Source organism: Lepidochelys olivacea (genome assembly GCF_965140295.1).
Source record: "Lepidochelys olivacea isolate rLepOli2 genome assembly, chromosome: 3".
In the NCBI taxonomy this organism is placed as follows: Eukaryota; Metazoa; Chordata; order Testudines; family Cheloniidae; genus Lepidochelys; species Lepidochelys olivacea.
This window is the reverse complement of record NC_140413.1, coordinates 65139641-65154193: the sequence shown is the minus strand read 5'-3', so window position 1 is coordinate 65154193 and position 14553 is coordinate 65139641. Positions and strand designations below refer to the sequence as shown.

At 45.6% G+C, this 14553-nt stretch overlaps 1 protein-coding gene across 2 annotated transcripts; it reads right to left on the bottom strand.

Annotated features, from left to right (window-relative positions):
• Positions 1–210: 210 nt before the first annotated feature.
• RWDD2A (RWD domain containing 2A) lies at positions 211–14548 on the bottom strand. 2 transcript variants are annotated; one of them, XM_084622945.1, is made up of 4 exons: positions 14420–14517; positions 11499–11591; positions 6787–7010; positions 211–2654 (listed from the first exon to the last, which is right to left on the bottom strand). In XM_084622945.1, exons 3-4 carry the CDS (start codon positions 6985–6987, stop codon positions 1977–1979), a joined length of 879 nt encoding a protein of 292 aa, XP_084479071.1. In that variant the 5' UTR covers positions 6988–7010; positions 11499–11591; positions 14420–14517; the 3' UTR covers positions 211–1976. The 2 variants fall into 2 exon arrangements, with proteins under 2 accessions (XP_084479071.1, XP_084479070.1); XM_084622944.1 differs by lacking the exon at positions 11499–11591 and having other exon boundaries at positions 14420–14548.
• Positions 14549–14553: the final 5 nt, after the last annotated feature.

Genomic DNA, 14553 nt, shown 5'->3' with positions numbered 1-14553 from the left:
AGCAGGAGAGCCGGGGGGCGGGGGGGAGAAGGGGGGGAGGAGAAACCTTTTGTAGTGATAATCAAGGTGGGCCATTTCCAGCACTTTACAAGAACAGGAGAAGAAATAAACAAGGGGAAATAGTTTTACTTTGTAATGACACATCCACTCCCAGTCTTTATTCAAGCCTAAATTAATTGTATCTAGTTTGCAGATTAATTCCCATTCAGCAGTCTCTCGTTGAAGTCTGTTTTTGAAGTTTTTTGGTTGAAGAATTGCCACTTTTAGGTCTGTAATCGAGTGACCAAAGAGACTGAAGTGTTCTCCGACTGGTTTTTGAATCTCACAATCCTTGGCCAGAACAGCTAAAAGCTAATATAACTGGGGAATAACAAGACAGGAGATGGAAAGGAAAGGATAGACAAATTGATAACACAATAAAATTACACGGTTTTTGAGCAAAGGCTAGGCCATAAAGGAATAAATGGGTGGTATTTTTTTCAAAATTTTGTTTTAGTAAGAAATAAAATGTTAGTTGGCTCATTTCTTATGCACTTTAAAAATGGTTTTAATACAGGCTTTACAGAGCAGGCCAGGGTGCTGCACAGACTAAAGCATGGAGCAGAGTAGCCTATTTTTGTTGTTAATGCAAAATAATTGGAGTGTGCAGCCCCTTCAACCCTCCTCTTCCCCACCCAAGCCCATACAAAAAAGTTGCTACAGGCCTAGACCTGAAGAAACTACCAAGTGTCATGCGGGTGAGGCGCCAGACAGACTACATAATTCTGAGTACTATAGTGTGAGATTGTGCAATTCGCAACCACTGCCTTGCAGGCTGCCTCATGGACCAAGAGGTGATAAATGCATGGTATGCATGTATGGTATCAGATGTAGATTTAACAGTCATTTACACAAGTAAATATTTAAACCTCAAAAGCTTATGATTAAGGCCCTTCGTTTTGGGGTTTTATTTTACTTAATTTTTCCCAGGAATTTCTGTGTTTGTTACTACAACTACCAAAAGCAGATGAAAATCATTGCAAAAAAATTATTAATTTTTTTGGGGTAATAGCAGGATTTATTTCAGAGGATGGAAGGACAGGGGGGAAAGCATATAGTAAATTAATGCTTTGATGAACGGAATTCAATGTGGTTTGCTGCAGAACTAAAACAGCACTCAAAACACAATGCCACTTCTGAGTTTACAATATATCTCTAAGCTCCAAATAAAATATTTAATTTGAATAAACAGTTTACTGTTGTAGACTTAGAACTATTAGCCTATAACTATTTACATTTAATAATTGGGCCACACCATTTGCAGCGCATACACTCAACTTCACCCTTTTCTGCTGTTTTGGGGTTTTTTAAACTTTTGAATACTTCCTTGTGTTCTGAAACATGTTTTAGTTTTCTTCCAATTTTAGTGTGTAAAATCTTTCCATCGTTATCTGCTAACAGCTTGAAATGTGCACGTGGTGAGCGTAAGATTCATCAGTACGTTCAGATGCGCAGGCGCTTCAGAGCTTGCATGCATGCCTGTTTGTTTATTGTGTGTATATCTTCCACACTAATACATTGCCTTACTTCAACCGGCAGCTTTGCATATACACGCAGACTAATGTATTATTGTAATACAATACATTGCATGAGATATATGTATTTTCCTAATACAACAAGTTATTTTTTATACATTTGAATGATACAAAAGTAGGTCAAAAATCAGAAAAAAACCTGATACTTTTGAAAACCCATGATTTTTTCAGTAAAAATTGGTTTAAACTGAAAACAAAGGGTCTTACTTATGATGTATTTAAAACAAAAGCAAAAGGGTTTATCCTTGCACCATGATTTTACTTTACATAGTTTCCATTCTTATAATAGCTATAAGCACAGTATACCAATTTCACTCAGCTTTTAATTATAGTATATCCATGAATGAACTTAAAAAAATCATTTGTAATGTGCAAAATTAAAACTATCTATACAATTGATTGTTAATTGTCTGACTGTTTGCCTTCAACACCAAATAATAATTGAAAAATATGTTCACTTTGATGCTGTTTAAGGAATTCTAAGAATTGGCCAAGATCCATGTGATAGTCATTCCTCAGTCCATAATCACCATGTGCCTGGAACTGTAAATCTTCAAAAGTATGAAAGAGATGAAGCTTCTCCCCATTTCCTTCCGTTTCCATACTCTCAACATGTTTGCAGGAAATGTGTTTCCAGTTAGGATATCTAATAACATGCCAGAACTCCTCAGCGTTTTCTTTGAGCCCCTCCACACAGATGATACCAGGTTTCCCTGTTAGGCAGAAACCAGTCAAATTTAATTGCTTCGCGCAATCAAAGATTTTCTTTTTCAGTTCCTGTCTATATATATGATGGCTATAGATCCACATTCGATGAAAAATTATTTTTACTGCCTTTTCTTTTGGAGAAGTTTCAGAAGAGACATCGCTGTTTTGGAAATAAGATGCACTGTTGTCTCGTACCCACTGCACAGCCGCACATACACACAGTTCACCTGAATCCAAAGAACTGATGTGAGAAGTGAGATGTTTATTGAGCTGCAGTTGATTCTGTCTGTTTAGTGCCTCTGATCTTGCAAATAGTTGCGGTGCTGAATGAGGGTAGCTGTGAGGCAAGGATACATGCAAGTCTACTTTTACCTTAAAATTAAGGGGGGAGGAAAAAGAGAAACATGAAATCAGATCTACAAGTACTGAAATGCATATTACAGTAACAGGAATTTCAGGAACCATATCCTGCACTCCACACAGGAATGCCTCAGCTAACACCCATTGTTTCATGTTCTCTACGTATATAAATGTCCTCACTGTATTTTCCACTGAATGCATCCAATGAAGTGAGCTGTAACTCACGAAAGCTTATGCTCAAATAAATTGGTTAGTCTCTAAGGTGCCACAAGTCCTCCTTTTCTTTTTGCGAATACAGACTAACATGGCTGTTACTCTGAAATCTATCAGCTAATGACAGTTTAGAAAGTTACTTACAGCAGTAATCCTCAGGGGTGGGGAGACTGCTGGTATGTTTCCATACGCAGCCCATAGGTCTCCTCCTCTCCCCCACAAAGGGTTTAAAGTAGACTCACCCTCCTTTAGATATGCCTTTCTCTGCCAAGGAAATAAGATATGCTATTTTTTTAGCAATTTTATTTAGCAAAATATGCAATTTTATTTGATCATATTTTCTTCTTGGTCCTGGATCCCTTCATCTCTTTTTGGCTGTTCTCTTTACTTTGTCCCAGCTCACTGTGTCCATGCCTGCAACATCCCCATCATGTGGTTGATCTTTCTTGCTTCATAGACTAATGTTGCAAGTCTGTAGTAGGCACATGGTTATCCCTGAAGAGAAGCTGGAGTACGACTGCACATGTTCTTAGGTGGCTGTGCTGAGCATAGCTAGGCAGAGCAGGCAGCTGCTTCAATGTAAACTGCAATTCCAGAAAGAGCCATAGGGGCAAGAATCCTACTATTACTCTGTTTTTGTAACAGAGCAGGGGTCGGCAACCTTTCAGAAGTGGAGTGCCAAGTCTTCATTTATTCCCCCTAATTTAAGGTTTCGTGTGTCAGTAATACATTTTAACGATTTTAGAAGAGCTCTCTCTATAAGTCTATATTATGTAATGAAACTAGTGTTGTATGTAAAGTAAACAAGGTTATTAAAATGTTTAAGAAGCTTCATTTAAAATTAAATTAAAATGCAGATCTTATCAGTTTAGTGCAGTGGTTCTTAACCTGGGGTGCAAGTCGCCCTTTCTGGGGGTGCGAGACATGCGAGATTTTTTGAGAAGGTAAATCATCGAAAACACAAATTAAGCACAGGCACATAAGTACAACTACTTTGTTTCATCAAACCGATGTATTTATTAACATTAGACATTTTTTAACAATTACTGTAATATGCAAACAAAGTTAAGTTTTTAAGTTTTCAACTTTTTAAGCTAATTGTAGTGTAATTTTTGATAAGGGGTGAGAGAACATATTTTGAGAACTCCAGACCGTCAGCGGGCTGAGCAGGGCCAGGTGTAGCGTATTAAATTGCTCCCCATAGGAATGTGCTACTTACAGCTGCCAGTCCTGATGATCTGAGCAGCATGGTAAGGGGATGGGGAACTGGGGTGGTTGGATAGGCGTGGGAGTCCCAGGGGACTCAGGGAGTCAGGGGTGTGGATAGGGGTTGGGGCAGTCAGGGGACGGGGGATTGGATTGGGGGTGGGGTCCCAGGAGGGAGCAGGCAGGGGGGCTTGGATGGGTGGAGGGTTCTGATGGGGGCAGCGGATCCCCGAAGGGGGTCATCAGGGGACAAGGAGCGGAGGAAGGGGGGTTGGATGGGTCAGGGATTATGAAGGGGGCTGTCAGGGGCAGGAAGTGGGCCAGCTGTTTGGGGAGGCACAGCCTTCCCTACCCCAGTGTAGTGTATTAAATTTCTCCCTGTAGGAATGTGCTACTTACAGCGTACTACTTAGGGCTGCCAGCCTTGGTGCTCCGCAAATAGCACGTTCCTATGGGGAAAAATTTAATACACTACACCAGCGGACAGAACCCCAGACCGGCGGTGGCTGAGCGGCTCAGCCCGCTGCCGGCCTGGGGTTCTGTCCACCGGCTCCTGCCAGCCAGGGTCCCGGCCACCGGCCCTGCTCAGCCCACTGCCGGCCTGGGGTTCCGTTGACCCAGGCTGGCAGCAAGCTGAGCGGGGGCGGCGGTTGGAACCCCGGCTGGCAGCAGCGTGCCAGTAAAAATCGGCTCGCGTGCCACCGGTTGCGAACACCTGTAATAGAGGAATGGCAAGCCCCAGGTGTCTGACAACTTTCCGCACCATCAGATGCTCTCTCTCTCTCTCTCTGCACCCACTCACATTCTCATCCACTCACACTCTACTTGTGAGAATGAAAAAGAACTTTCTCAGTTTTACAACTTGCATATGGAGACAAACACCTGAGGGAAGAGTGGTTATGTAACATAGTGCAACAAGCATCCCGTAGTGGATGCTATTGTCACTCAATTTGACCACACAAAAAGAAAATGAAAGGTGACAAACTTCTCAGTTCTTCATAAACAAAAAAAGCCATGTGTGGTGAAGGAGTGGTGACTGCTATTCAGAGTAATATAGATGAGGCAATTGTAGGCCAACCAATTACTGGAATACTTCGTTCAAGGGATATTTCCATTGTGCAGAATACTACACAAGTAAACAAATGTAAATAATTCTATCTTAAGAACTTGACAGAGCAAGGGTGGACAATATTCTGAAACAAGAATATCCAAACATTGGAATATTTTTAATATATGGATGTCCTATTATAAAAATTAGCCATTATTCCCATTTGTTATCAGAGTATTTCTACCTTAATACCAAAACAGAGGAGCTCTCCTGAGGGTATGGGCTAAATGACCCAAACATTCACAACTTAAATCTGTGGGTGATTCCTGCTATCCTGCAGTTAATCACCTGCTTCTAACATAATTCATAAACTTTCTTCTAATCAGAGCGTGATATGGCATTAACTTTGCAAACACTACATAATCTGGATCTCCAATGTATATATGACTAGACATCTATGACTCACAAACTAGATATTCTTGTTATTTTTCTTTTATCATTTGAAACAACAATGAAATGTTTTGGACCTTATACTGAAAAATGATAAGCACTTCTATTTCCCATTTATATTTGTGGGAGTTGCGAGTACTCAGAACCTTTCAAAGCCCAAATATACCATCAGTTTTTAAGCAGAACTCCCACTGATTATGCTTAAGAACTGTGGCATGATATAGTCTCATCTTGGGCCCACAGTGTTTTAAAAAATCCAAGTCTGCCGACAACAAAATATATTTAATAGAACGCCCTTAACCTAGCCTATCCCTACAATTATTAGGTTCATCAGTAAAAGGGATGAGCTAGAACCTGCATACCAAAGGTCATATCATCTCCTTACGTACAAAAATGTATAAAGGGAGAAATTTTTTTAAAAACTTTACAAAGATCTCCTTGCCCTGTTTCCCTCACCACTGATGATGCAGCGGGCTTAAGCGGCCATCAGGCCATTGCCCCTCCCCCCCCCCCGTATCCACCACCTTCCGCCTGCCCAAAGGGGGTGCAAGTTGCAGATTGAAAATTAGAGCTGGGAGGACTTACAGTAGAACTTCAGAGTTAGAAACACCAGAGTTATGAACTGGTGTTTGTAAAGGGGGGGGAGGGCAAATACAGTACTGTGTTAAACGTAAACTACTAAAAAAATAAAGGAAAAGCAGCATTTTTCTTCTGCATAGTAAAGTTTCAAGCTGTATTAAGTCAAGGTTCAGGTGTAAACTTTTGAAAGAACAACCATAATGTTTTGTTCAGTTATGAACGTTTCAGAGTTACAAATAACCTTCATTTCCCAAGTTTCAGAGTAACAGCCGTGTTAGTCTGTATTCGCAAAAAGAAAAGGAGTACTTGTGGCACCTTAGAGACTAACCAATTTATTAGAGCATAAGCTTTCATGAGCTACAGCTCACTTCCCAAGGTGTTCGAAATGCTGAGGTTCTACTGTAGGTACATGTTTGCTGCACTCCATGACAACCAGCAGAGTGCAGCAGAGGGCCCAAAGGATAATTGAATCCTTTTCTCCTTCAAACAAAACTTATTATTCACTACAAAACATGAACTCTATAGTCTCCATAAAAAATGCACAAATATTTGGTAAAAACACAGCATGGAACATCTTTTTTTGATGACTACAGTGCAAAACTAAGAAAACTGCATAGTTAAAAACAAAATGTAAATGGAAGTTCTCACCTTTGGTTCATCAATATCAACAGAAATTGAATATTCAATCCGCGGTGGCAGTCCTTCTTTTATATTTTTCAAATACATCTGCACATAAGTAAGAGCATTTTTGTCCTGAAGGCTTATTTCTCCTTTATTAGGAAACATTGAAAAGAGCATTTCCATTTCCAACAGCTGAAGTTCAAGACATTCTTTCATCGTGATAGCCATGTTACAGCTGTAAACCCAGACACCTGAAATGGAAGAGATGTTATTAGCAATAATGTTTCTGAAACTGTAGCAATAATCTTCTATCAGTCAATATAATCTTTTGGGGTTTTGTCTTATAACAAAAAAAGAATAATTATGAAAAAAAAATGAAGTCAGCCCTAAAGCTGTTTAATTTCCAAGAGGAAAAAACCTACATGAAAATGGAGTTAAGGTTGAAAGTGCAGAGTAGTTAAAGGATAAAACATTACAGGAATGCTGTTGTGATAGCTGCTTTGGAATCATAGCATATTCAAAGCCTATTACACTGAGAGTGACAAGTGCTATAGAATATAGATATAACAATTATAAAGTCAGTATAATAGTATGTGTGTATTTATGGGCTTGTTAGCAATTGTATTCCTGGCTAAATGGGTATGATAAAGAATGCTTCCTGCAGGAACTAAAGATAATGGGCATTAATTAATGCAAATATGTAATACTGAAACAATGGGGGGTCACTAGTCTTTTGCAGTTTCATCCCCTGGGGAAAAGCAAACATACTGGTCTGACCTGGTACATAGCTTAGCAGACACAGAATTTGAAAATGTACAAAAATAACTCAGACTCAAGGTACAGCTACACTGCAATAAAAAAAAAAAATCCGCAGCACTAAGTCTTAGAGCCCAGGTCAATTGACTTGAGTTCCTAGGGATCCAGCTGCAGGGCTAAAAATGCAGTATAGATGGTCGGGCTGGAGACCAGGCTCTGAGACCCACCCCCTTTTCAGGATTTCAGAGCCTTGGCTCCAGCACAAGCCCGAACATTTACACTGCATTTTATAGCCCAGCAGCCTGAGCCTTGTGAACTGGAATCAGCTGACCCAGGCCAGCCACAGCTGTGTCCGAGGCTCTTTAATTGCAATGTACACATATCCTCAGATACCTTCCGAAAACTAACAGGCATGAGGAAGGAGCTGAACTATTTTAGACCCACCAGGGTCTCCATTGGGAAGGTGGGGAATCACCTGATAAGCCAGGCATGCATATAAGCTGTTTATTGTTCTTTGATATGCTTTTGTTCTGAATAAATAGTACTTTGCTCTATGAAGGTTGCTCTGTTTAACCCTGTCATTCCCGCTCAGAGAACAGAACTGACGCTGCTGAACTGAATTCACACCCACTGAGGTGATCAGAGTGAAATATAGGGGTTTGCAACTAAAGGCCTCAGTCGGGAGAATCACAGGATTCTGCCTCCAGAAAGCTGACAGCTGGAAGCCTGAGACTTAAGTGAGTGGCCTCAAGGACATTAACTTAGGCACTGGGACAATAGTAATTATCCCAAAAACAAGCATTACAAACCCAAGAAGTTCAGCATTAAGATTACAGTTAAACTCAAATATGTTATAATATGGAAATGCAGTTAATACGCCCAAAGGAACTGTAATTTTGTCCCCTAGGTACACTATGCAATAACCGTTTTATTATGATTAAGGCATATTAAAAGTTTTGGTCTCTGATTAAACTGATTTTTAAAGAAGGGTTTTTAAAGAGGGTCTTCCCTCTCATATGTTTCCTCTATGATGCCACTAGCTTACTGTACCATTTTTAAACTAATTTAACTCAAATTAGTTATTGAATTTACTTGTAAATACTCAGAATATTCATTGTGTACCCAAAATAAATTCTGTTGTAAATTTGGGAAGGAGATTCTGTAACTTTTCCACACACAAACTGAATCCCTGCTTTTGTGCAAAACACAACTCGTCCTTAGCTCTGGAGCTTAACTGATGCTCCAGAACTTAACCCACTAAAAAAACCCACCCCCTTTTCTAAAAAATTAAGGGTATAATCCTGCAAAAAATTATACGTGTTTAACTTTATGCATATGCTTAACTTGTGCATTTGAGCAGTCCCGTTGAGTTCAGTGGTACTTCTTACATGTGTAAAATTAAGCACGTGTGAAAGTTTTCCTGATGTAAATCTAAAAAAAGTTCTAAACACGTGCAGCAGGAGTGTAATCTCTCTGACACTATCCATTACTCCACAATGGATTTGTAAAATCGCCTCAGACCAGACCTGCCTCAATGTTTAGGGGCACACAACAGCGTGGACTTAGCCAGTATTACCAAAATGCTTCACGAGCCTTAGCACGGTACAGAGCCGGGGGATGCTACAGCGTGGTCTGTCTCTGGGAAAGACACTGCAGAGTCAATGTAGATAAAACAAGCTGTGTGGGTGGGGCTCAGCCGCACAACTGGGGCCGGGGCGGGGTCTGGCCGCAACCCTGCCCAGGGCCGCGTGTCACGGAGAGGGCTGCGGGCCCGCCTGACGCTCGCGGGATGTGCGCTGCGGCCCTTCCCTCCGAGCCGCTCAGGCGACTCCAGATGCTCTGCCCTCTGGAGCTGAACCCAGCGCAGTGCGGCTCGAGAGCCAGGCCTCGCCACGCGCGGGCAAATGAACGTGAGCAGAGACTGCCCAGCGCGCCCGGGTCAGTCAGCCTACCTCTCCGGGCCGCGCCCGCTGGCTGCACGCGGCTGCTTCGTTACCAACGGCCGGTGGCGGGCGCCCGTGAGCCGCTCTTCTCACAGCCGCGTGCCCTTGCCCCGTCCATGCTGGCGGGGCTGACTGAGACGGTGACCGAAGCCAGCTGAGCACAGTTTTTTCCGCTCTGCTGATGCCAGGGGACGTGCCTCAGCCTTTGCTAGTGATGCGGAAGGGGCGGGTGGGGTCTCTGCCCCGGTCCCCACCGGGGGCCGGGCTCAGCAAGAAATGGTCGCGCTGCCAAACCCCTCACTCAACGCGGGGGCAGGGGCGCTGGGGGAGACTCTCCCCAGACCGTGATGGGGGCGGGGCTGTGGGTTACGTGAGCACGGCGCACACTCATCCTCTGGCCGCGCGCAGCCCCGTGCGAGAGGTGGCCAGGGCTGGGCAGTCTGTGGGCCAGGGAACAGCTTAGCTCGGGGGCAGCTGGGAGCAGAGGCACGGAGCGCCATGGGGGTGGCCCTAGCCCGACTTCTTCCTGTGGCTGCAGACCCTACAGCACAGAACCTGCAGTCCCCCCTCTGAAGGGCTCCTGTTCGCTGGTCGAGTGTGTGGAGCAAGGAAAGACAATGTGTCCATTAATACATGTAACCTTGTGAACACTGCAAGCAAAACAACGGTTACAACAGGGGCAGGACCGGCACGAGGTTTTTTTGCACCCCCAAGCTCCTAGAGCGCAACTGCCTGAGCCAAAAAAAAAATGGATGGCCAGAATGCCTCCCTTGGAATTGGGCCGCCCCAAGCACATGCTTGCTTTGCTGGTGCCTAGAGCCGGTCCTGAACGGGGAGCATTGCAAAGGAAAACTTGGCATGGAAATAGCCCTTTATTTGCCCCCAGAGTTTTGCATTATGATGAGTTTAACCCTTTGAAAAAATATAAACAGGGCATGCACCATAGTTGTTGAACTTAATGGGGCAAACTACATAATTGTAATCAGTGCTGCAAAGCTCTGCAAATGTATAACCCATTTTCCAGATGTGGAGGCAGCCCGCATAGAGAGTGATTTTTGCACAAGTTTCCACAAAGTCAGCTTCAAAGGGAGGCAGAGCACTGACCCACACTGCCACCCAGTCCACTGCTCTGGACCCACAACCTCTTCTAGCTGAACACCCAGGGAAGGATTCACTGGGTATGGTTACATTTGGAAACGTTTTGGCTACTTTAAGAGCTCAGACTAGGTCAGTGATTCTCAACCAGGTGTACACTTACCCCTGGGGTACACAGAGGTCTTCCAAGGGTACATCAACTCATCTAGATATTTGCCTAGTTTTACAAAGTCTGAAATGTGACGAAGAGGATCATCCACCTTCCTCTCAATGCTGTATATGTGCAGCAATGGGGAACAGAGGGCTTGGACCGGGGTGGGCAAACTTTTGGGCCTGAGGGCCACATTGGGGTAAGGAAATTGTATGGGGGGTCCATGAATGCTCATGAAATTGGGGGTAGGAGTGCGGGAGGGGGTGCGGGCTCTCCGGTGGGGCCAGAAGTGAGGAGTTCAGGATGCGGGAGTTGGGCTGGGGATGAGAGGCTTGGGGTACAAGAGGGGACTCTGAGCTGGGATCGAGGGGTTTGGAGGGTGGGAGGGGGATCAGGGCTGTGGCAGGGGATTGGGGCACGGGCGGGGAGAGGCTCAGGGGTGCAGGCTCTGGGGGCTTACCGCGAGCAGCTCCTGGAAGCATGTCCCCCCTCCAGCTCCGAGGCGGAGCCAGGTGGCTCTTCACACTGCCTCGTCTGCAGGCATCACCCCTGCAGCTCCCCCCAGCCACGCCTCCGAATACTAGGAGCCGGAGGCGGGTCATGCCAGTTGCTTCCTGGGAGCTGCGCGGAGTGGGGCAAACCCCCGACCCCACTCCCCGAGGGGAGCTGAGGGGCAGATTAAATGGTCTGATGGGCCAGATGTGGCCAGCAGGCTGTAGTTTGCCCACCCCTGGCTTGGATCATCTCCATCTTGTCAGCTAAGTCAGTTTCAACACTGGTCAGTTACTGCCTACCTTGGAGGACAGAAATGCAGCAGGAGACACTTGGTAGAAGGAGCTGTCAACAGTATTGCCAACCCAAAGTGTCCAAAATTCATGAGTAGAACGCTGTGTTTTTCATAAATGCAAAATGACACACCATAAAATGAAAAACATCTGTTAAAATGACATAAAATAAAAAACTCATCCAGCAGCAGTGGCTTCTATCCAAGGGGCTGGGTCCAGCTTCTCGGTCTGGGTGTTATGACCTGCCACACAGAGACACAGCGCCATTTAGGTTTGTTCCAGCTTCCCCGATGATGGGGGCGGCTAGGCCAAATTTGAGCGAGAGGCACTGTGATCCCATATACCAGATTGCAATGCCCAGAGTGGGGAAGTGGAACCAGCCCTGCAGGACAGGAGACACCACTGCAGGTTGAGGTACTCTGCAACCGCCTGCCCAGGGCTGACACCACCCACCTTCAACCCCCCCCAGCCAAAGGACAGAATCTGACCCACCCATTCCCGGGGCCTCCTGACTATCTGGGGACAGAACACACACCCTCTCCTCCCACCCCGCAACCCTCCAGGACCTCTCGCCCATCCGGGGGCAGGACCTGATCTCCCCCCAGGACCTCCCACTCCTCCAGATGGAGGACCCAATGCATCCAGAAGGAGGAGAGGGAACAGAACATAAGAATGGCCATACTGGGTCAGACCAAAGGTCCATCCAGCCCAGTATCCTGTCTCCCAACAGTGGCCAATGCCAGGTGCCCCAGAGGGAGTGAACCTAACAGGTAATGATCTAGTGATCCCTCTCCTGCCATCCATCTCCACCCTTTGACAAACACAGGCTAGGGACACCATTCCTTACCCATCCCGGCTAATAGCCATTAATGGACTTAACCACCATTAATTTATCCAGTTCTCTTTTAAACCCTGTTATAGCCCTAACCTTCATGACCTCCTCAGGCAAGGAGTTCCACAGGTTGACTGTGCACTGTGTGGAAAAAGAACTTCCTTTTATTTGTTTTAAACCTGCTACCCATTACTTTCATTTAGTGGCCCCTAGTTCTTATATTATGGGAACAAGTAAATAACTTTTCCTTATTCACTTTCTCCACACCACTCATGATTTTCTATACCTCCATCATATCAACCCCTTAGTTTCCTCTTTTCCAAGCTGAAAAGTCCTAGCCTCTTTAATCTCCCCTCATATGGGACCCGTTTCAAATCCCTAATCATTTTAGTTGCCCTTTTCTGAACCTTTTCTAATGCCAGTATATCTTTTTTGAGATGAGGGGACCACATCTGTATGCAGTATGGATTTATATAAGGGCAATAAGATATTCTCCATCTTATTCTCTATCCCCTTTTTAATGATTCCTAACATCCTGTTTGCTTTTTTGACTGCCTCTTCACATTGTGTGGACGTCTTCAGAGAACTATCCATGATGACTCCAAAAACTTTCTCTTGATTAGTTGTAGCTAAATTAGCCCCCATCATATTGTATGTATAGTTGGGGTTATTTTTTCCAATGTGCATTACTTTACATTTATCCACATTAAATTTCATTTGCCATTTTGTTACCCAATCACTTAGTTTTGTGAGATCTTTTTGAAGTTCTTCACAGTCTGCTTTGGTCTTAACTATCTTGAGCAGTTTAGTATCATCTGCAAACTTTGCCACCTCACTGTTTACCCCTTTCTCCAGATAATTTATGAATAAGTTGTATAGGATTGGTCCTAGGACTGACCCTTGGGGAACACCACTAGTTACCTCTCTCCATGCTGAAAATTTATCAGAATAGAGAAAATGAAATAACAAATTTCCCAGAATATAATTTTTTTTTAAATTTAAGAATGTCACAGAGCTCTCTGCTCATGAGAACCTAAAAGTCCAGAAAACTAGTATAAAAATCATGAGATTTTGAAAACAATGTATTTTGAGGTTTTTACATTTGCCTATTGCATTAAGGCAGGGGTGGGCAAACTATGGCCTGCGGGAACGTCCTGCCCAGCCTCTGAGCTCCTGGCCGGGGAGGCTAGCCCCCGGCCTCTCCCCCAGGATCCCCCCTCCCCTGCAGCTATGCTGCCGCGCAGACAGCACTCTGGCCTGCCGCTCCTGTCGGGCAGCGCAGCAGCATGGCTGGCTCCAGTCTGGTACGGGGGCAGGGAGCAAGGGTGGATAAAGGGGCAGGGAGTCCCGAGGGGCAGACAGGGGACAGGGAGCAGGGGGCGGTTGGATGGGGCAGAGGTTCTGGTGGGGCGGTTAGGGGTGGAGGTTCAGGTGATGGTGGTCAGGGGATGGGGAACAGGGGGGCAGTTAGGGACAGGGGTCCTGGGAGGGGGCGTGGGAGTCCCAGGGGGGCCTGTCAGAGGGCGGGGGTTGGATGGGTCAGAGTTCTGAGGGGGGCAGGAAGTGGGAGGGGGTAGATAGGGAGCAGGAGCCAGGCTGTTCAGGGAGCTACGACCTTCCCTACCGGGTCCTCCATACAGTTGCGCAACCCCGATGTGGCCCTCGGGCCAAAAAGTTTGCCCACCCTAAGGTTTTCTTCACAGGGTCATGTTTTCTACATTTTACCCAAAACCATGAGGAGCAGAAAGTTTATTTTTCTTTTGAAAAAACTAAAGTCAAAATTCTCCCCCACCCCCTGACTCCAGGAGCTGGAGCTTTAGGAAAAAAGGCCAAATGTTGCACGGCTCACAATAAAATGGGGAAACTGGCCACTCAGCCCAAGACCTCAGCCCCAACCCGTGCTCCATCCCACCCGGCTGCCCTTCTCCAGAGAGCAAGGCCATCCACCGCCCGCTTCAGTCTGGGACTCGCCCACACTCTGAAACCCCGCCCCTCACTGGGGCCCTACGACCCCCAGAACACCGCCGAACACCGTCCCACAGCCCCGCCCCCGCGACACGAGCACCTTCCCGCTTAGCCCCGCCCCATCCTGGCTCACCTCCTGGCGGAGCTCCGCCCCCCGCGACGAGAGAAGGTCCCCAGGCGGGAATAGCGCTGGGCCGACGGAACGCTCGGGCAAGCAACGCTCAAGCGCCCGCAGGCTGCCGCGCTCTGATTGGCTACGCGCGGCGT